General features: G+C 34.7%; 1 protein-coding gene across 1 annotated transcript in view; it reads right to left on the reverse strand.

Annotated features, from left to right (window-relative positions):
• Cdc37 (cell division cycle protein 37) overlaps nt 1–22,054 on the reverse strand; it is a 152,719-nt gene that overhangs the window by 117,649 nt on the left and 13,016 nt on the right. The window contains exons 2-3 of the mRNA XM_090405988.1: nt 13,331–13,464; nt 2,966–3,119 (exon numbers count right to left, since the gene is read on the reverse strand). Coding sequence (XP_090262114.1) covers nt 2,966–3,119; nt 13,331–13,464 — 288 coding nt within the window. The remainder of the gene's footprint in view (nt 1–2,965; nt 3,120–13,330; nt 13,465–22,054) is intronic.

The following is a 22,054-nucleotide window of genomic DNA, read 5'->3' on the forward strand; positions in this document are numbered from 1 at the left end:
TGACCAAATTTAAAACTAAATCTTCTTATTCTCTCCGCCACATGCCACCTAAGACAGTTGTCCCTCAAGAAATCCAAAACTTCAATTCTTTATTACTGCATGCTGTCTCCTCTGCCCAGTTCATATCACTACAGTTGAATTCCTCCATAACGATCGCTTGCTTTACACTTGCCAAACCAATTTGCCTAAACATTTCCTGCTCATCACCATTTATATTCACTGATCTGTAGCAACATCCCACTAAATATCTTGTCGTATAAACATCTATCTCACACCATATACTCTAAAAGTGTTATGTCCATTCAGATTCTCTCCCTGAGAGTGCACAATTCATCTCTAATCATGAGTAACACTCCACCACCATGTTTTACCTTCCCTATTCTGCTGAAATATGCTATATCCTTCGATTTCTATCCCTTTTAGAAGATCCTGCTCAGTTAACCAAGTTTCACTGAAACCAACAACTGTTGAAGAAACTGGATGAATCAATGCCACAAACTCATTTCCTTTATTCCCAATGCTTCTAGCATTTGTATAGAGAAAAACCAGTGTATTGCCAGTATTCTTATAGCCAATTATTACTCTCCTCAAATTCAAGAAATTCATTATTTTATAATTTTAATTTATCTTATTTTTATCATTTTAGTACATAAAAATGGAGGAATATTACAGATCAATCCATATTTTACAGCCAAAAATAGAAAGAAGCTTTAAAAATATTTTGAGATTTACCAAAGAAATAACTTTCTAGAAAACAACCTTCTGCATTACCTTGGTTCACACTTGATCAATCTTGTCAACTAGAGGGATGTGTGACACCCAACTCACAATGATATCCTATGAAATGATCGAATCTAAATTTTCAATCTTCACATACCCTCTTCACATACTATCTAGGATAGCTGTCTCTCAAGAACTCAAATTCCATTTCCTTAATTCTAAATGTTATCTTTTCATTCCAATCTAAACTACTAGAATTAAAAGCACTTCCTTCACTGAGTTTCTTATTCATTTCTTCATCACCACTGTCCACATTTCCTGGCCTATAGCAGCATTCAACTAAGTATCTCCTCCTGTCAATACCCACCTCACATCATACTGCCTCAAAACCATTACCACTATTTCTCTCTTGCATGTCTGCATTACGTGAACATAATTCCGTTGCCATAATCAGCCACAGTGCCCCCCCCCCCTCTTGTCCTTTCTATCATTGCAAAAAATCCTGTATCCTTCCATTTCTATCAAGATATCAGCCTCATCCAACTACATTTCCCTCATTCAAACAATATTTTATTATATTCAAACAATATAATAAACTCAGTGAGTGAAACAATTTCATCTCCCTTATTTCTGATGCTCCTGACATTTGTAAATAAACAAACCAGTTCACTTTTAGGGCCTATCCATACCTCCCATCAGCTGCGATTACCTGCACTATACTTGCCTTTGCCCAACACCTTTATCACCATTTATTCCATATATCTCCTCAGTTTCAACTACCCCTCACATCTCAATCCATTCAATCCATTCCTATGCCGTTATTCCTCATACACACATTCCCTACTACTACTACTTCCAATATCCACTTTTTCTATGCTATTTCTCCCTGTTCACTTTGAACCCCCCCCATTTTCCTGTTCTCCTTGTGTTCCCATTCTCTCTTCATCTTTTGTACTACTATTTCCATTAACAAGCACTTCAGTTTCATCTGTTCTTGATCTTTTACTTCACCTCTTACTTCCTCTGATTTCTTGCTCACATCACTCACTGCATTTCCTTTTAGCATCAGTTTCTGCACTTCCTTCTCATCGCACAGTTCTGCCATCATGACATTCATGATACTGGCATCATAACCAGAGTTGCTTTGGCTGTAAATCTAAATAAACCAAACCAAATGCATTTGCTCCATTTCCATGAATTATCTGTCACTCGTCACAACAAGCGACACCAAACTGGACAGAATTGTTCGGACTCTCCTGGGACAGACAGAAGTGGAAAGAGTTCATTCGGCCTCATCATTATCCACATAGATGATGGAAGAGAGAAGAAGATCTGTCAAATGCCTTTACAAAGTCCAGTAGTATCATAGTATAGCAATTTCCTTTATCCAATTCTGCTTCACTTTAATATAAAATGTGAATTAACTACATGAATTACTAAGGCAAGCACTATCATCCTTAGTAAGGCAGGAGCTATCTTTTACAAAGCCATGCTTCCCCCTATAGAGTATCGTATTCCTATCTACCCATTCCTGATTTTTACCTTTAACCACTGCTTCAGAGATACTAATTGGTCTGCAATTTGCTACTCTGTCTTGGAGCCACCTTTATGTAATAGAAATATCTTACCCTCTTTCTTCTTGCTTGGAATCTTGCCAGAACTGAGACTTAGATTAAACAACTTTGTCAAATGCACCACCAGTTCCCATGCACATTCTCATAACACACTAGCTTACATACTGTCCAGTACCACTGCTGTATTCACATTGATATTTTTTAATATGTTCATCTACCTACGTTCTCACATCAGTAACTGTAAAGTCTCCACCTGGATGATACAAACTGATCACTTTGCAAGGGTATCATCCAGATTTCTTCTGCTTTTGTCACTTTACCACCACCATCAGCAATGAGCAAAGTTATCCTTCCATCATTCTTTCTCTTACTTGCTACATATTGAAAAAAACTCTTCTAGATTGACTTCGGCCTACTTAGCTAATTTTCTCTCATAATCTGATTAGGTCTTCCTTACCATACTTATCCTTCTTGCCTACACTCTGCAATGCTAATCATGCTGATCACCGTTTTGTTTATATTCCCAATAAACATAAGGAACATAATAAACATAAATAATTATAATTATAACCTTATATACTTATATTCCTTATAAATTAATAATTAATTAAATTCTGAATACCTCTAAATGTCAAATGTCTCTAAATATTTCATCTGCTGCTAATACAGACCTTTTCTTTCTTAATTAGTTGTTCACCTTCCTCTTTTATCTTTAAAGATTTATTTTCTACATCTGATAATTCTTTTTTCAGAGCTGTTAGATCTATGTTTTTTCCTTCTCCTTCCTTTATCCTTTTTCTTACATCTTTCATCCTCTCCTCATTTCTAGAGAATAATTTAGTAAATATAAAACATTTAAAAACATAACAGTGTATAATTATGATATAAAGTAAAAAAATAAAATAATCAATTCATAAACTTTTAGAACTACATTGTTTAAAATCATTATAATAAATCTAAGGAGATGATAAAGCACATAATAGAAAAAAATATAGAGCCAAGAAATAGCTTGTCATAGTGTAAGGTACTATAATGAACTTGGAGAAGGGAATGGGGTTCTTTTAGAATTAGTTTTTAAGAATAAATACATTCAAAATTACGGTGTGTGGTGAAAGCAGTAAACCAAAACTCTATGTTGCTAGTAGAAGAAAAAGGTGATGGAGATGGAACATGGGTCAAATAGTCTGAAGATGTAGTGGAAATGTTCAATGAATATTTTGTTGATGAAAAACTAACAACCGGTATGAGACCTAACACAGAGTCAAGAAAATTAAATTATAAAGGAAAGAATGGTGGCAATGTGAGTGTATGAGCGACAATGTTATATAACTGTGTTAATGACAGGAATGGGCTTTGTCATGGAAATGTTGATGAGGAGAGAACGATTTCAACTTTGTGTTCGTCCAATTAGGAACCCATCAAACGTGTACAAAGATGTCTACGTTTTAAGGCACTAGAGAAGGACAGAGATCTGCAAGTTGTCCAACTGTGTCATGCAGACTGCAAACTATATATAAAAGAACATACAGGTAAATTATTATGTCTGTACATGAATGATTGGAGTATCAGAAACAAAGAGATAGAGTTTGTTGCCTTAGTCAATATGATGGGACACCTCAGATTGTAAGCATTAGCGAGACCTAGCTATCAGAATCAGACATACTAACTGGCATCAAGTGTAAAGGGTACAGTATTTTTAGGAAAGATAGAAAGGATAGGAGAGGAGGGGGGCATGCTGCTGTTAGATCGTAATTTCTTCTCAATCACGTTTTATTGTCTTATAACTCTCTCTTGTTAGTATTTAATGAGTTGTAGGCTGGTGTTACACCTGATATCTTGAGAATATAGAATTCTCAGCTATCATAGTGTAACATGAAGAATAAATAAAAATAAATTAGAACCCTGCATAAAAGATAATAGTTGAATTAATTAAAAGAAAAAGAAAGATCCTTGCATCCAATAAAATATATAAAATATAAAGGTTTTGTTAAACTTACTAACAAAAGAAAGAATATATTAATATTGTGATATGATTTAAATAAGAAAAGTTAAATAAATAAGACGGAAAAGGATTAGTCATAAAAGATGGTATGTGAGAGGCTAGAGATTAAGTTATTAAGTAAGTTCATAGAAAAAATTTGGAAAGGGGATTAGATTAGAGGCTAGCTAAGAAAAACAACAGACTATCGCTCAGGGCCGATTCCCGGATTGAGACATCGTTACGGGCTTGCCGATCAAATGACGTTTGGCAGAAAAACGCCACTCTAATTGGTCGGTGAAGTAAAAACAAGTAGGGGGCGGAGAAAAGAAGTTAGAATAAGTGCCGTTAGGAGAACATATATAAAAGGGTTGGAACCCCCCCCCCCCCACAAGCCTTTTTTGGTTTTGGTTTGGATTCTGTTCCAGGAGAGCCCTTCGCGAGCTCTTTCGTAGGAATTTCACGGTGTTTTCCTGAGTGGCGATATTGGAGTTATATCTCCGACGCCACAACACGGAAACGAAAGCGAGCGGAATTTCGGTTCCGTATTTCCTATGTGAGAAGCGAAGAATGCCATATAGTCGAGGAAAAGAAAGCATATTCTTTGTGTTTCGACTTCAGTGACAACTACGAGAAGGGGAAAGAAGTAAAGAAATCGATGTCCACGTGGTGAGTAGCACAGCCGATATATAGATGATTCAAAGTATGTTCGGAGTTACGAAAAGTTAGGCCAGCGTAGGTCTAGTTCAATTCCAAAAAGAACGAAAGAGAAGCAGATTATCGGTGAGGTTATATCAAGATAGTTCAATCAGAAGAAGGTAAAGGTCCATATGAAAATCCCAAGAAAGAAAGGTACTGTGAAATATATCTAATGTTAACTAAAATTTGTCTGTGATAAGTATCATTATTCTAATACGGAACTGTTGAAGTAACCAAGGAAATTTTATACTAGGACTTTAGTATCTGATAGAATATATTAAAAGTAAGCTGGCTAGTGTTAATGTTATGTAAAAAAATTAAGTGTCCTGAGAATTTTGCATGTCTATTGTAATGTATTGGAAAGTTAAAATGTCATAGTTGTGTGTTAGTGCAGAAAAGGGTTTAGTTAATTCACTTAAGTTTGAATAGTTAAATAGTGTGAATTAATCTTATTTATCCATGTCAAGTGAATTTATGTGTTGAATTGTTATGGCGGCATGATCGTATTACTCATCATAGGATCATAGCCTAATTACTTGTAATAAGCTAATGTTAGTTTGTAGGTATTTAGTTTTGCATTAAATTGAGTAATCATAAAAATTTTATTGTACCATGTTAAGTAATTTAATAAACCTTTGTTCACTGATAAAAGAGTTGTCTGAAATTGCTGTCCAATGCACCACTTGAAAAATTTCAAACCTAATCACGCGGGAAATTAATGTTAAGAAACGAGATAAAGTGTCACGACTGCAACATAGTTACACTTTCAGACATATTTGAGTTCTTTCTCCTTGTTTTTGTATATAATATCTTAAACTAAATATCCCAAAAGGCGCAGTATAAATACAAATATTAGGGGTACTAAGGGGAGAAATAACTTAGATATTAGTATAAGTTTTGGTGATATCTCGTGCGTAGATAATAGAAGAACGTAGGTAAGCGGAAATTATAAAATAGAATAAAAATCTAAAATGGGGCAACAACACTGGCATATCATCCAAACATGAAGAAAATTTATAGTATACTGTGCCACTCCATGTTCTGAATTGCATGAGCAACTTTGATAACTCAACCTTCAACTGTACCAGGTTATTATAAAACTGATTTTAGGCCGAGGTTCTCTTTATTATATAGGGTTCCCGCTAAGATTCGAATTATTTTAATGAGCGGTGCAATGAAAAAAATGAGGGAAAAACAAGATTCAATTCAAATAAAATTATTTAATGCAGTGTCACATAAATTACATCATAACACAGTATTCCAACAGGGACATTACAATTAAATGAATATAAAGCTCTCATTAAGATACTATTATACTACTCAGCTGAGCTTAAAATTTATAATTAAAAACTATATTAACAGATCTTATTCTTCTTGTTACAAAGAACTATCATAACTTCACTCTGACCAAGGTTACATCTTAAAACATTTTAAATATCAAATCAGTTCAAGATATTCAGAAAGAATACAACTCATGAACCATCAGACATTCATTTGTAATTCTCTAAGCTAAGCCAATCAAATTTAGTTCTTGTAAGTTCGAGATTCCTAAATTACAACAAATAGGCTTCTCAATATTCTCGTTCAGTCAATGAACACTTAATTCAATAATATAGCATTTGTCACTTGAAGAGGGAAAAGTCTTAGCACATCACATTAAATCTTGACTCGCTGAATATAGCAACTAGGAATAAATTACTTTCGGCGGAATTAATTTTCGTTACTTTTCACTAAGTATAGTAAAGGTAATCTTACCAGGACATAGCTTCATCACATCATAAGGAGATCGAACAACATCTTTAAAGTCCTTACTGACTTTTACTTTGTAGTGACACAAACTTAAAAGATTCTTCTATTTCCGCAACTGATTTATAGGCTCGGGAGAATATAACCTTTATGCACGTGGTTTAAATTATCTACCCATTTCTTTCTTTTCTTATAAGTATTATCCTATGTCCTGCACTATTCCACTGCTAGGCATTGGGAAGTTTGGTAGAAATCCAACTCCGAAAAAAGGTAAGTTAAATTGCCAAGCGATTTCCGGTCCTTTCTTCTGAATATATTAAAATTACATGCATTACAGTTTCTTATATTATTAATAAAGGAATAAAGCAAATAAAATAAATGACACTTTAATATAGAGCCTTTTAATGTCTATAATATATTTTAAAATTACATAAATAAAATTAACTAACAAAACTCAAAAGGAATTACATGAATAACATTTTATAAGCAAGAGACTAACGAAATAAATTTAAATAAGTCCTGCTTATAATATGGTAGGACATGTTAATTATGAATGAAGTATTATTATTTATAAATATCTTCATTCACAATTTAACAAAAGTATCAGAAACAAAGAGATAGAGTTTGTTGCCTTAGTCAATATGATGGGACCTCAGATTGTAGGCATTAGCGAGACCTGGCTATTACAGAATCAGACATACTAACTGGCATCAAGTGTAAAGGGTACAGTATTTTTAGGAAAGATAGAGAGGATAGGAGATGAGGAGGCATCCTGCTAATGATATCAGATGACCTGAATCTAGTTAGAGTTGAGACGTATGATTGTAGTACTACCACTAACAGTATTTTATGTGGCAGTGAGTTTGAGGCTATCTGGTGTGAGATGAAATCTAACAACATCAATTACATAGTGGAGTGTTGTTACAGACCTGGTGGATCGGCTGCTAGTGATGAAGAAATGCATCACCAAACAGAAAAGATGAGTGCGAAAAGAGTAACCATACTGGGAGACTTTAATTAACCAAATATTGATTGGGTAGCAGTAGAATCTCATGAGAAGAATGAAAATGCATTTATTGAGCTGTTGCAAGACAACTTTCTCAAGCAGCATGTGACAGAAGGAACTAGAGGTCAAAAAGTGTTAGATTTGATTATAGTAACAGACGGCATTTCAGTTAACCTATTCTTCCCTGATGACATTGATCATGAGGTACTCACTTGCAAAGTGACTAAGTTTATTAATGCTCCATTCAAAAAAGGTTACATGCTGAACTACGAATCAGGAAATGATGACCAACTGAGGAGTTACTGAGTTCAGTGGAATGGGATCGGCTTCTAGATGGGAAGAATATCGACAGTGCATGGGAAGCATTTAAACAATACTTAAATGATGTGATATCAGAATGTGTCCTGAGAGTTCGAAGAATAAATAGGTTAGGAGTTTAATTATAAAAATAATAAAATAAACAGCCTGGTTTTAAATTAGGAATTTAAAACCAGACTGTTTAATATGAGTCTCAGAACAGGGAAGATTCTTCAGGAATGGAAAGAATGTATGGTAATTCCATTGCACAAGGGTAGTGCAAAGACCGATGTATCCAACTATCAACCAATTAGTATCTCAGGAATGGTGGTGTAGATTTTGGAAAAATTGGTTATGGCTAGCATTCAGAAATGGGTTGACAGTGAATCTCTGCTCTGCAATGAGCAACATGGATTTACTAAGGAAAGGTAATGTTTTAGCAACTTGCTCACATTCTATAACAATGTTACCATTGAACTAGACAAGGGGAATGGATACACCATTATATTTTTAGATTTTGCTAAGGCTTCTGAGAGAATACAGCATGGTAGATTGATGCATAAATTGGAGAATACTGGTTTGGGTTATAGAATATTAGCTTGGATAAGAGGATGATGGCTGACTGACAGATATAAAAAGTGGTATTCGAGAGATGCGAGATTTAAGGTAACCAGTGGATCAGTGCTTGGTCCACTGTTATTCAATCTGTACATTAATGATATTGGGAAGGATTTGACAAAGCAACATCTAGCTATGTCAACCTTGGCTTGCTCAGTTGTGGGACCTTCCAGGTCCTCGCAGCAGCACTGTGATTTCATACGCATGCATAGCCATTTCCGATCCCTTCACGTCGTCTCACTCTGTTGCTTAAACACATACGCAGTCAGTGTAGTTCTAGCCAATGAGCTTCAGCCTGCCTGTACAAGTGTGCATCTTGCTTGGGAAAATTAAGTTACAACCGACTTTTTATGACGTAATGTATATGTTACATTAGTTTATGACGTAATGTATATGCTACATTAGTTTTTTTGTAATCCCTGAAGATGTTATTGACCAGTTCATAAAGAAGAACCATAGGGTAGAATTTGTATTCAAGTAGGTCAGCTAAATTGAAAAAGATAAAATATCATTTGTAAAATAAATAGTTTTAAATTGTCAGTAATTCATTATTCCGCTAATTAGACTTCAATCACACTTCTCACTCCCTGAATGATAACAAGAGCAAGCGTGAATTTCAAGACCAGCATTCACCCGATTTATACACCTGCTAAGAGATAATTACTTAAGTGATGGAGGGGACTAGGAATGGGAGAGTATTGGAGCTGGTCATAGGATCAGAAGAGCTATCCGTAACCAAAGTGACAACATTGCCTCCAACTGTTAAAGTGACTATGAGATCTTCACTAGATAGATAGATTGTAAAACATGAGGAATATTCTATCAAGAAAGGGGTATTTGTGGAACTACAAGGCAAGTGATTATGACATGCTTAGGAAGAAGCTTAAATCTATAACACTGCAGGGTAAGGATATTAGGAGTGCATGGGATATAGTTAAGTCATCTAGAGCAGTGCTTCCCAAACTTCTGGTTGTCAGGGCCCCCCTTTGCAAAAATTAAAATATTTCAAGGCCCCCACCCCCTCGAAAAAAAAATCGTAATAGAGAAATATATTATAATATTTATTGTATTTATATTCAATACAAAACATACACAGTGAATATTGCAAAAATCAAATCCATATATTACATTTTTTGCCTCTTACCGTTTGGTTCTGAAGACGATGCGGGCTGTTCTGATAAAATATGAAATATTGTCCTTTTTTTGAGTCTGTTTCTGCTTCTTCTGATTGTTCGTGGGGATTTTTTTTTTATATTTTTTATCAGCCACTTATCCATCTCAGGATTAATTTTTTTTAATGTAGAATAGATCAAATAATATCACCACTTACCGATACTGGCACACCACAGACTGATAACATGAAATTAGTGAATATTACCTGAATAAGGGATCCCTGGACCAGGAACATTTTTCTCTTTTGTGACTTTTCTCCCTTTACGGTAATTAAGCCTAACGAAACAGACAGCAAAGGCAGGTTATTAAAACATGCATATGATTGGTGTGGTATTAACAAAAGATTGCGCAAATGAAAGATAAAAGCATAGCTGACAATTGAGTTGAAATGCTAACTCTCTTCAACCGAATTCCATATGTGAAACTGCCATAACATTCGTTATATATATATATTACTTAGTTTTAACACTCATGAATTTTAACACATTTGGTTGAATTTTATTGCTGCCTTGGGAAATCGAACTCACACACATCTAATTAATAACAATAGTTTTTAGTTAGATACTATGTTTGCCCATGCAACATATGGTTTTGTTTCAGTCTATACAGCATAGTTTCTGTATGACAGGACATGTGATTCATTAATTAGTGTGTTTTTATCCCAGTTGTCTCTAATTGCACTATTTGTTGAGAAATATATTACACAGACTCCTCATACCTTATTCACTGGCATAATAAAAGTACTTGTTTTTATTGCCTCTGCAGGCTGTTAGGGAGGGTGTTGTTTACCGCTGCAAGCAAGTTACTATCTCCCCACATGAACTTGTTTAAGCCTTTTTTCATGTGTGAAGTATATGCGAAACTTTTTGGTAACCGAAAACTAGCTCGGATGACAGTGATAATATAAAACAAGTTTTGATATGTATATAAAGTCAATATCAACAGTCCCTGATTACGAACGCATGATGAATGGGACAGGAAGATTTGGAGCTTCCATGGAGAGCATTCGAAGTAAATACAATTAACCACTGCTTTGAAATGAAACATATGAATAAGCAATATTTACTAATATTCATTAAGCGCCGAAATACGCAAGAAGCAAAGTTTGTGAACCAACACCAATGTGTGAATTTTTCCATTAAAATATAAAAAAATAACAAAAAAGAAATAATAAATAATAAAAGTTAAATACGTTTCTTTTAAAATAAAAAAAAATCTACTTAGTCTTAAAACATTTTAAATTTCTTTTCATTATTTCATGGCCCCCCCTCAACAAAACCTATGGCCCCCAAGAGGGCCGCGGCCCACAGTTTGGGAAGCGCTGATCTAGAGGAAGCAGTATTAAATTGTATATCTAGGGTAAGGAGGATTAATCAGGTAGGAGTTAGATAAATAGTAATATCATTAAGCATGAGTAGCAGAAGAAGAAGAAGAAATGCTATGGAGTGTATATAAAGAGAAAGGTGACCAGCAAACTCATAAGTTTGCAGTATAAGGATAAGACAAGAAAATTGACCAGCACGGTAAGGAAAACAAAATCAGATTATGAGAAGAATCTATCTAGCCAAGCAGGCCAAAGGAAATTCCAGAGTTCTTTCATTATATGGCAAATAAGAGGAAGAATGATTATGGAAGATTAACCTTAATGAGTGATGATGGTCACGAGGAGACAGAAGAGGATAAAATAGTTGACTTATTGAGTGACCACTTTGCAAGGCTTTATCATCCTAGTGAGGTTACTGCTTTAACCTATGTGACAGACAATAATGTAGGAACAGAGATGGATGAATTAGAGGTTCTTGGGATATTGCAGAATCTCAATATAAATACAGCTGTGGGATATCAGCTAGTGTTTTGCGAGTATGTGTAAGGGAACTGGCAATGCCTTTAACTAGATCTTTAATTCAAGTCTCAGCTCTGTAGAGTTCCAAGGGAATGGAAAGAGAGCAAAATAATTCCTTTGCATAAGGGAAGTTCTAAGACTGCAGTAGCAAATTCTAGACCAATCAGTATCTTAGGTGTGATGGGTAAAGTATTAGAAAAATTGGTAAAAAAAGAGAATTCAAGAATTGGTAGATAAAAATATGATACTGCACGAGAGTCAACAGGACTTTGTGAAGTGTTGATCATGCCTTAGTAGTTTACTAACTTTTTATAATAGCGTAACAGGGGAGTTCGATAAAGGAAATGGCTACACAACAATCACAACGATTTTGTTGATTTTGCAGAGGCATTTGACAGAATACTGCATGGAACTCTATTATTTAAATTAGAACAAATGGGGATGGATATGACACTGGTTAAGTGGATAAGAGGGTTGCTGCCAGATATCAAAATGTGGTATACCGAGAGGCAGAATTGAGGCAAAAACAGGTGACTAGTGTGTGCCGCAAGGTTCAGCACTGAGACCATTGCTTTAATTTGAGATCACTGTTTAATTTGTACATAAATGATATAGGAAATAAACTGAAAGGAAATATTCAGTTGTTTGCTGATGATGCAAAATTAGATGGAGTAATAAATAATCAAGGAAATGTGAAGAGCTTGCAGGACGATTTAAATAGGCTTTTAGTATGTGCAAAAGATAATGAGTGTCAGTTTAATGTAGAGAAATGTCAAGTCATGCATTTTGGAATAAATAGATTACAAGCCGTGTATCACATTCATGGCACTGTACTCCAGGAAATAGAGGAAGCTAGAGATATAGGGTTGGTGGTGGACAGAGAGTTAAGGTTTGGAGGACATATTGCTAAGGTAGCCCATAGATTACTTAGGTGTTGAACACACTAACAAGTAGAGATAAGGAAGTTGTTATTCCTCTTTATAAAGTCTTGATACAAAATTGGATTACTGTGCTCAAGTCTGGTCCCCTGGATTTCTTGGGGATGAGGAAGAGGTGAAGAGGATTCAGAGGCGAGTGACAAAGATGGTGAGTGCCCTGTGGAATGTTCTCTTAGATTGAAGGTGTGTGAATTGCAGAAGTTAGTTGATAGAAGAAAAAGAGGCGATATGATAGAAACAATTAAGTTGCTTAAAAGGTTTTATAGGTTAGATGCAGGGGAAATATTTCAGTGGTGGAATGGGTTCAAGAAGCGGTATGACAGGTTGTGTGGATAGATAGTGTCTCCCGCAACGAGTCTTCTGACTTCATGGAGGGGCCTGAATAATAATAATGAGTATGGTGGGAGATACAAAGCATACCAATTAGGTACTTATATATTTTGCAAAATGCACCAAAAAATGAAAACTAATTTAAAATCAGTCTAGATGAATTATGAAACTTATTGGAACAAAAAGAACTTTTAAATAGTTAAAATTTATATCACTATATAATTTGTTACTTATAAGGATTACATTTCCCAATTCTATTTTTTATTTATAAAATTTTACTTTATTTCAGAAACCAAATCAGAATCCTGTATGTAGTTGATGCATACACAAAAAAACATGAATATGTAGTTTTTGTGTTGTTTTAATTTTTTATATAGATAAAGTTCTAAAAATAAAAGATCATCTCACTCTTTCTTGGACTTCTCATAATCTCTTTTTTCTTTGTCTAACTCAGACATTCTTTCCAATCTTGCTTGATGACGCCACCTAAAGAGGCTTGCTGTATCAATGTTTGGATGAGTATCATCTTCATCGTCAGATATCTAAAAAAAAAAAAAAAAATTATATATATATATATATATATATATATATATGCTTAAGGTTTAAAGCCAAATAACTGAGAAGAGACCTCCACACTGCCTTTCAGAAATGCAGAGAACTGATTGGGTGCTGACCTAATGACCAATCCTCACCTTCACATGGTGCACCCTGTTAGTAAGTATCTACTTGGTACTGAATGAATCAGGATGGGATGGAAATGAATCCCACAGGCACATAAGAACATTTTGGAAATAATTTGAAGAAAAGGGCAAAGCTAATAATAATAGCAAATTAAATACTTGCCATTATTATTAGATTTCTGGACTTCTGCTCAGGACACAGAATAGTCATTAGTTACACCATGTTTTATCATAAAGATGTGCATAAGTTCACATGGAGAGAAGACTCAAAAAATAAGAAAAGCCTCATTGACTATGTCATTGTTGATAGTGATAACAATGCTGGTTCAGGATACAAGAGTGTACAGGGGATTTGAAATTCTAAGTAATCCATCACTTAGCACTCTAAAAATTGATATTGCATTGAAAAGAACAGTATGTAAGAAAGTTTTAAAAAGTTGAACAGCTTTTACAGGTAAATTGTAGACGTGAAAAAATTAAACAACTGAAAACTTGAACAAAACCTTATAGTCTTAGTAGCAACTATGAAAAAGACAATTGATTGATTCAGCTAGGGAGGTACATGGTAAAGTTGTCTGCAAGGATAAAAAATAAAAACACCCTGGTGGACACAAGTTAAAGAATGGAAAAAAAGAAAGCACACTGAAAATTCCTAGCAAATAAATCACATGGAGAGAAGAAAAATGCTAGAGAGCTAAGCTATGTGCAAAAGTAGCTAAACAAAAGTCATGGGAAGACTTTGGTAAGCGTATAGAAAATAAATATCAGGAAGGTGGCAAAATGTTCTGAAAGCAATTGAAGAAACTTAGAAATGCAAGAATACTGTAAACGAAATCAAAAATGATAATGGTGATATGAAAACCAAAGATAAGGCTATAATAGACATCAGGAGTACTTTCAAAGACTGTTAATCAAACCAAGCAGTGACAGAACCATACTAGAAAATTTTCAAGAGGAATTCAACGAGTACATATCAATACTTGAGGTAGAAAAAGCCATTAAAAACTTGAAATAAGGAAAGACAGAAGGAGTAGGTGATATTCAACCAGAAAAGTTTAAGTTGTTGTTGTTATGTTCCATCAAGTCGTTTTCGACTCCTGGTGATTCTATAAGCATACACTCTCCATTCAGATCTGTCCCTGGCGATATCTTTCAGAATTTCCAGGTGCATTCCAGTTGCTTCTTAACTCCATCCACCCATCTAATTCTTGGTCTTCCTCTTCTCCTACTTCCATCAACTTTAGCAAGCATCATCATCATCTTCTCCAGACTGTTATTTGCTCGTATACTTTGGACATATTATATTGATCATAGCTTCAAGGGAGCAATCGAGCTTTATTCTGTCTATCACTGATTTATTGGTTTGCTTTGCAGTCCATGGTATTCTTAGTAAGCACCTCCAAACCCACAATTCAAATGCATCTATCTTCCTTCTTTCACTCTTTCTCAGGATCCAACTTTCACATCCATACAGTACCACAGGGAATACCATTGCTTTCACGATTCTGATTTTTGTTGCGAGGCTAATATCTTTAAAGATCTTGCTTAAATTTGTTATTGCTTTCTTTCTGAGTAATAATTTTCTTCTAACTTCTTCAGCAGGATATCCATCTTTATCAATTCAGAATCCTAGGAGCACAAAATTGTTAACTACTTCCGTTTTCTCCCCATCTATTTCAAAATCATTAAGTTCACATGTTACCATAACTTTTGTCTTTTTGAGGTTAAGTTTAAGGCCATATTTAGCACTTTCTTCTTTAACTTTCAAAATAAGTTCTTCCAAATCTTCTTTGCATTCTGCTAGCAAGGTGGTATCATCTGCATACCTCCAATTATTACTTCTTCCACCAATTTTAATTCCAACTGAAGACTCCTCCAGCCCTGCCATTCTTAAAATGTATTCGCTGTACAAGTTAAACAGGTATGGAGATAAAATACATCCTTGTCACACAACTTTACCTATTGTGAAATATTCAGTTTCTCCAAGATCTGTTCGGACTGTAGTTTCTTGTTCATAATAAAGATTCCTCAGAAGGATAATGAAATGCTCTGGTACTTCCATTGTTCTTAACACATTCCAGTTTCACATGAGCTACAGAGTCAAAAGTTTTATAGTCAAGGAAACAAAGGTAGATATTCTTTTGATATTCTTGTGCTATTTCTATTATCCATCTCACACTGGCGATCTGATCTCTTGTTCCTCTGCCGTTTCGAAATCCTGCCTGTTCATCTGGCATTTCTCTCTTCACGAATGGTTCCAGTCTTTTCTAAACGATCTTAAGTAAGACTATACTTGCATGAGAAATCAGTGCTATAGTTCTGTAATTTTCGCACTGTTGCATCACCTTTCTTCAATAAAGGCATAAACTGATTTTTTCCATTCCCTAGGCCATCTAGTTGTGATCCAAATTTGCTGACATAGAGCTGTTAAAATTTTAACTACCTCTTCTCCCAGGGCTTTGAGCAGCTCAATAGGTATTCCATCTCCTCCTGGTGCTTTCTTACTGGATAGCTGTTGCAGTGCTCACCTCACTTCACTCTCCAGTGGAACTGGCTCCTGTGTATAATCCTGCACTTCAAATTTCTCAGTAATTTTAGAGTCTTTCTGTAAAGAGCTTCTGTATATTCTGTTGCATCGTATATCTCTGTATTGATATATCGAGGCAATATAATTAACTTTATCCTTTCCTACTTCAGCCGCTATATCAAATTCTATCACATGTACCTCTTTGTTAAGTTGGTTGCGTCATTGTTAAGTGATCTTCATTAATTTTAGTCTTATCATTATGTCTCGCTTCTTTTATACCTTTCTTATGTAATTTAACCTTTTAAGGGACACCAGAGATTACCTGTTCCCTGAATTCTATGAGTTATCCTGGTCACTCAGGCAAAATTTATTTTTTTATCTGCGCCAGCCTGGGTCTTAAAGTTAGAGATAAACTTAACCTTTAGGATAAACATAGATTATCAGGTACCACTAATAATGATAACTGAATTCTTAGGAGTCTTGGGTTCTCTGGCTTATTTTTATTTGCAGTCATGCCCTACTATTTTCAATTGGGGTATCCCCGCACGCACACACGATCACAGGTTCGAAGTTTCATGAAGGGTCAGGGTCGGTCATCATGATCAGAAACACATGTAAGTAAGGAACCAAAATATTTATTAAACTCATTATATAATGCCATACAAGTTAAAGTAGTTATCAATTCTAATTTAATCTTACCTTTCTCTCACCCTCTCACTCTTAAAACAATTATGCATTGACTTCAAAATGTTAGCAAATTCAATGAATCGATATATAATACATTCTTAATTACAGCTCAATTGGACATTAAGGCATTTTAGCACATTTATAATCTCTCTCAGATTAATTACGACAGAATCTCTATCTAACTGAAAGTTCATTTCAAAAACATAGTCATTTACATAAATCTTAGTTCTTCACTCTTTCTTCCATTACAAATTTTAAGATGCATTCTCTTAACACTGTTAGTCAATTTTCAAAAGGGGCTAGAACAAGTGAGAGAACTTATCTATTCTTTATCGGTTTTCTTCCGTCCTTCTTTGTTTCGATTCTGGTTGTCTTGATCTTATCGCCACGTGGGTCACATATGCTCACCTGAGTTGGGCGCTATCTCTCTGCTAAGGTTTTACATCGATTGTCTTCTCATTGATGGCCTATGGTTGATCTTGTCGAAATCTGCTGCGGTGTCATGCCAGAACTTTCCGTAAGTCAGCCCTCAAAAATGAGAGCTGAACTGCGATGAACTCTTGGACACACGAAGAGAAATGCAGGAACAAGAAAAAACGGGGGGGGGGGGGGGGGGATTTGCTTCCATGTCACAGGTTTTATATGCTCCCTTAGAGTGCCACCTTTCCTAGTTTGAATTTCTCTTATAGTCTCAGGCTGGGTGACTTCACCGATCAACATACGGGACTTCTTGTTTCTGGGTACATATGCGTCATGATGTCTTCTTAGATGTGATGCCCGCAGGTGCTTACGCTGTTCTTATAGTATTAGGGCGATCATTGCCCTATGTTGCTGAATAATACGCATTCTTTCATTTATATTTCACTAATGATTTCTCTCATATCTGCCCCTTTTGCTGACTTACATTTGTGCTAGACATATAGATACATTAATTTAAATTCACATAATTCACAGTTTATCATACAAGATGTTGTTACAAAAAAAAACATAGTTACACTGCGCTAAAAGATAAGTATGCATATATAATTTTTTGTTAATTGTTAGATTCTGGAATGGTGACGTCATGTAAAATTTGAAGTCACCTATTTCAGATCTAACAATTCTTTCCATCTTTATTTGATGTCTGCAGCTTCTGTAAGCTATCCTTTGTGTTTACTTTACAAAATTGTTACCTTGGCACTAAACTTCCCTGTCAATTCCCTGTTCTTTTTGAAAAGATCTCTTGTTTTTCCCTTTCCTGTTTTGGTCTTGTATTTGTTGGCATTCCTGGTTAAAGTATTTTCCCTTGTCTCTTCTGGCTTGTCGTTGAAACTCTGAATTCAAATGTTGCACTTCCTGCAGATTTCCTGTTGGCTTCATTTTCCTCTTTCCTGAGAAGTTTTGATGGCATCTTCTGACATCCATTTAAACTTCTTCTTACAAACTGTTGGAATATTCTTCTTTGATTCTTTTTTAATTATATCTTTAATCTCTTCCCATAGTTCATCTGGTTCTCTTTCACGCAAATTGAGTGTGTTTAATCTGTTCTGTATACTAATATTGTATTCATCCGGTATGTTTCCAAAATAATATCTGATCAACATTTCGGATGTTTTCTGTTTCCATAATTTCACATGTATCTTAGCCACTAATAATTCATGGTCTGTTCCACAATATGCACCTGGAAGTCTTGACAGTCCAAGTATATAGTCAATTTGATTTCTGTATTGTCCATCAGGTGATATCAATGTGTACAATCTCCGTTTGTGTTGTTTAAAGCAAGTATTAGCAACAAACAAAGAATTCTCTGCACAAAACTCAACTAGTCTCTTCCCTGAAGTGTTACGAATACCTAAACCAAAACGACCTGTTATTCCTTGTTCCTCAGTTTCTCCCACTTTTGCATTCCAATCTCCGCTAAGTAGCCATAAATCTCGCTTTGGTGTTGCATCTATCACTTCTTTCAACTTGCCATAAAATTCTTCTAAATCTTCTTCTGGTGCCTCTGTAATGGGTGCATAAACCTGCATGATGGTCATATTCATTGGATGTCCACTGACTCTGAGAGAAATGATTCTGTCACTCACTGGATTATAAACTAATACATACCTACCATATATTTTTGTGTATAATGCGATCCATGTATAATGCAAACTAGAAATTTTGTTTGAAAACTAGTGCTAAAATGCCATGGCGAAGCAAGAAAATATGAAATACCTAGTGCATCCTTGAATTTACCATTTTTGAGTTATAGAGCTCGAAAACGAATTGCATTTCTTGTTACTATAATGCCATCTTGTTGTTGCGTCAAAATCCATTCATTTAGCTCTTCTTCGAGTTCTGGAAAGGATGCTACATCTCCACGATGGGCACGTTTCGTTTTGGGGATTTTTTTCAAGACTGTCTTTTTGCTTATGCCAAAGTCTAATATTATTCTCTGCTACACCAAATTCTCTTATAGCAACACTGTTATGTTCTTCTGCAAACTGCATGACACACAATTTAAATCCTGCTTCAAAAGATGAACGTTTACATTTCTGTTTGCTCATTTTCAGGCTAGGTTTGTTTAACAAATAATATTTATTGGCATCACTACTTACATTACCAAGGGGTCTGACAGGGATATCCCCTCTCAGCAACTCTTTTTAATATCTACTTAAATGAAATAACAATAAAATGGAATAAAAATTTGCATCAAGGAATTAAACTTTCTCCTACAGTGAACTTAAACACTCTCCTTTTTGCCGACGACCAAATAATAATTACAAATTCTGAAGATAACTTACAGAAAGCTATTTTAGATCTAAATGAGATAGCCAAAGATTATGGTATTATAATATCAACAGAAAAATCAAAAACTATGACCTTTAAAGGACAAGATCCAGCAAGAACTAAAATAGTAATAGATAACAAGATCTTAGAACATGTGAATTCATTTAACCACCTAGGATGTATGATCACATATGAAAATGAAAAAGATATAAACGTAAAAATTGCAAAATATTTAAAAATAGCAGGTGTAATTAACTCTATATTTAAACCAAGCCTAGTTCTAAAACAAACCAGACTAAAAGTATACAATACATTAGCCCTACCAGTCTTAATGTATGGAAACAAAATCTGGACAATAAAACAAAAAGACAAACAAAGATTAATAACAACAGAAATGAAGTTTATGAGAAAAACTGCAAAGTATACCCTATTTGATCACAAAAGAAACGAAGAAATTATGAAAGAATTAAACCAAGAACCAGTAATAAAAAAAATTAAAAAATATAAACATAAATGGATGGAACACGTTCAAAGAATGAAAACAGAAAGATTACCAAAACAAGCCTTAAAGTACAAGCCATTAGAAAAAAGAAAACCAGGATGTCCTCTTAAACGATTTAAGCGCAGATACGATGCGCACTCGGTTGCCAAATACGAGTGGGTCAAGTAGATTTGGTTGCATAGGCATTAGGTAGTATATATTGTGTGTGCAAGTCTAATAAGATGTTATATTTTTTAAGATCCGCATATAATGCAAACCCCTAACTTTAGATCATAAATTTTAACCATAAATTTTTCGCATTATGCACGATAACATATGGTTGCCACTTTTTTCCTGGGTAAGAAAGATACTCCTTTTTTACGACTTGCCTCATGTCCTGAGTAACACCATATAGTTCCCTAACTGAAAATGGCCCATTCCTGCCCATGTAAGTTCACTTGTTCGCAATACATCCAGCTTCTTGTGCTCCATTTCCATCTTTATTATTTCCAGCTTACCTTGGTTCATACTTCTAACATTCCAAGTTCAAATTTTGTTGTGGTATCTTGTAAAACAGGGAGCCTTCCTTTTCCAACCAGCAACATCTTTGACCAAACTTCCTTCTGGGTTTGACCTGGACACATCATAAAAACTAGTTCTATTTGTGGAAGCCCTCTGTTCTTCCCCAGTTGCATGTTGGATGCCTTCAGGCCTGGGGGTCTTACCATCCAACACCATATCATACTTTATCATTTTTGGCATGTTCATAGAATGTTCTTGGCAAGGTATAGAGGTGGTTTGCCATTGCCTTCCTCTGGAATATTTTTCGACTTTCCTTTAAGTAATTCCGGCGTATAAGTCAACTTTTCAGCATTGAAAAAATGTACTAAATTTTTTAGGTCAGCTTATACGCCGGGTCAAAAATTGATTGCTTTCCAAGAAAAAACTAGTATGTATCATACTTTTATTAGCAATATACAAAAAGGGTAAATAAGTAAAAATATTTTTTCAACTTATATCAAATTTATTTACAGAAAAAATTATTTACATGTTATATAATTATTTATTTATAAAAGAAAATAGGTAAGTAACAACATAATTAAAATTTAATTTTCACTGTCTGAATGTATGAAAAGTTCATTGTACTCTGGTTCTGTAATTTCTTCCGATATATCGTCATAAATTATATTCGTTTTCTCCATCAGATTTAGCATCAAAATCATCTTCCGAGCCATCTAATTTGTTAGATGTAGCACATTTTTTAAAAGATTTTATTACTGTATCTGGTTTTATTTCATCCCATACTTTTGCTACCCATTCACACATTGTCACCAAAGACAAATGTCGCATTTGTCCTCCTTTTGTGTAACTTTTCTCTCCTTCTTGCATCCACGCATTCCACTGTTTTTGTAAACTGTTTTTAAATGGCTTGTTTATACAAACACCCAATGGTTGCACTAATGAAGTTAACCCACTTGAAATCACTGCCATATTGGTATTATTCTCTCTTAATAAAGATTTTGTGCTCTCCGTTAAATGGGATTTGAACATGTCCCACACTAAGAGACTGCTTGGATTTTTTAATGCACCTTGTCGTGTATTCCAAATATTTTTTATCCACAGCTTAACTCCTGCTTCGTCCATCCAACCATTCTCATGAACATGGACAAAATCATTTCTTGGAATTTTGATCTTTGGCATTGTTTTTCTTTTAAAAATTATCATTGGTTTTAATTTAGCACCATCAGCCATACAAGCAAGTACAACTGTGAAATGGCTTTTTTCATGTCCAGTTGTTTTTAAAGAAACAGTTTTACTTCCTTTCAATTCTACTGTTCTATTCCCGATCATGTCAAACATAACTGGAGTTTCATCCATATTTCCGATTTGAGACAATAAATAATTTTTTTGCTTTCTTTTAGCAATTATAAATCTTTGAAAACTTAATAACTTATCATACAAATCCTTTGGCAGCTTCTGTGCGTTTGTTTTTAGTTGAAGCACTA

Source organism: Typopeltis vanoorti, chromosome 16 (genome assembly GCF_054136105.1).
Source record: "Typopeltis vanoorti isolate ZY-2024b chromosome 16, IOZ_Tvanoo_1.0, whole genome shotgun sequence".
Lineage (NCBI taxonomy): Eukaryota > Metazoa > Arthropoda > Arachnida > Uropygi > Thelyphonidae > Typopeltis > Typopeltis vanoorti.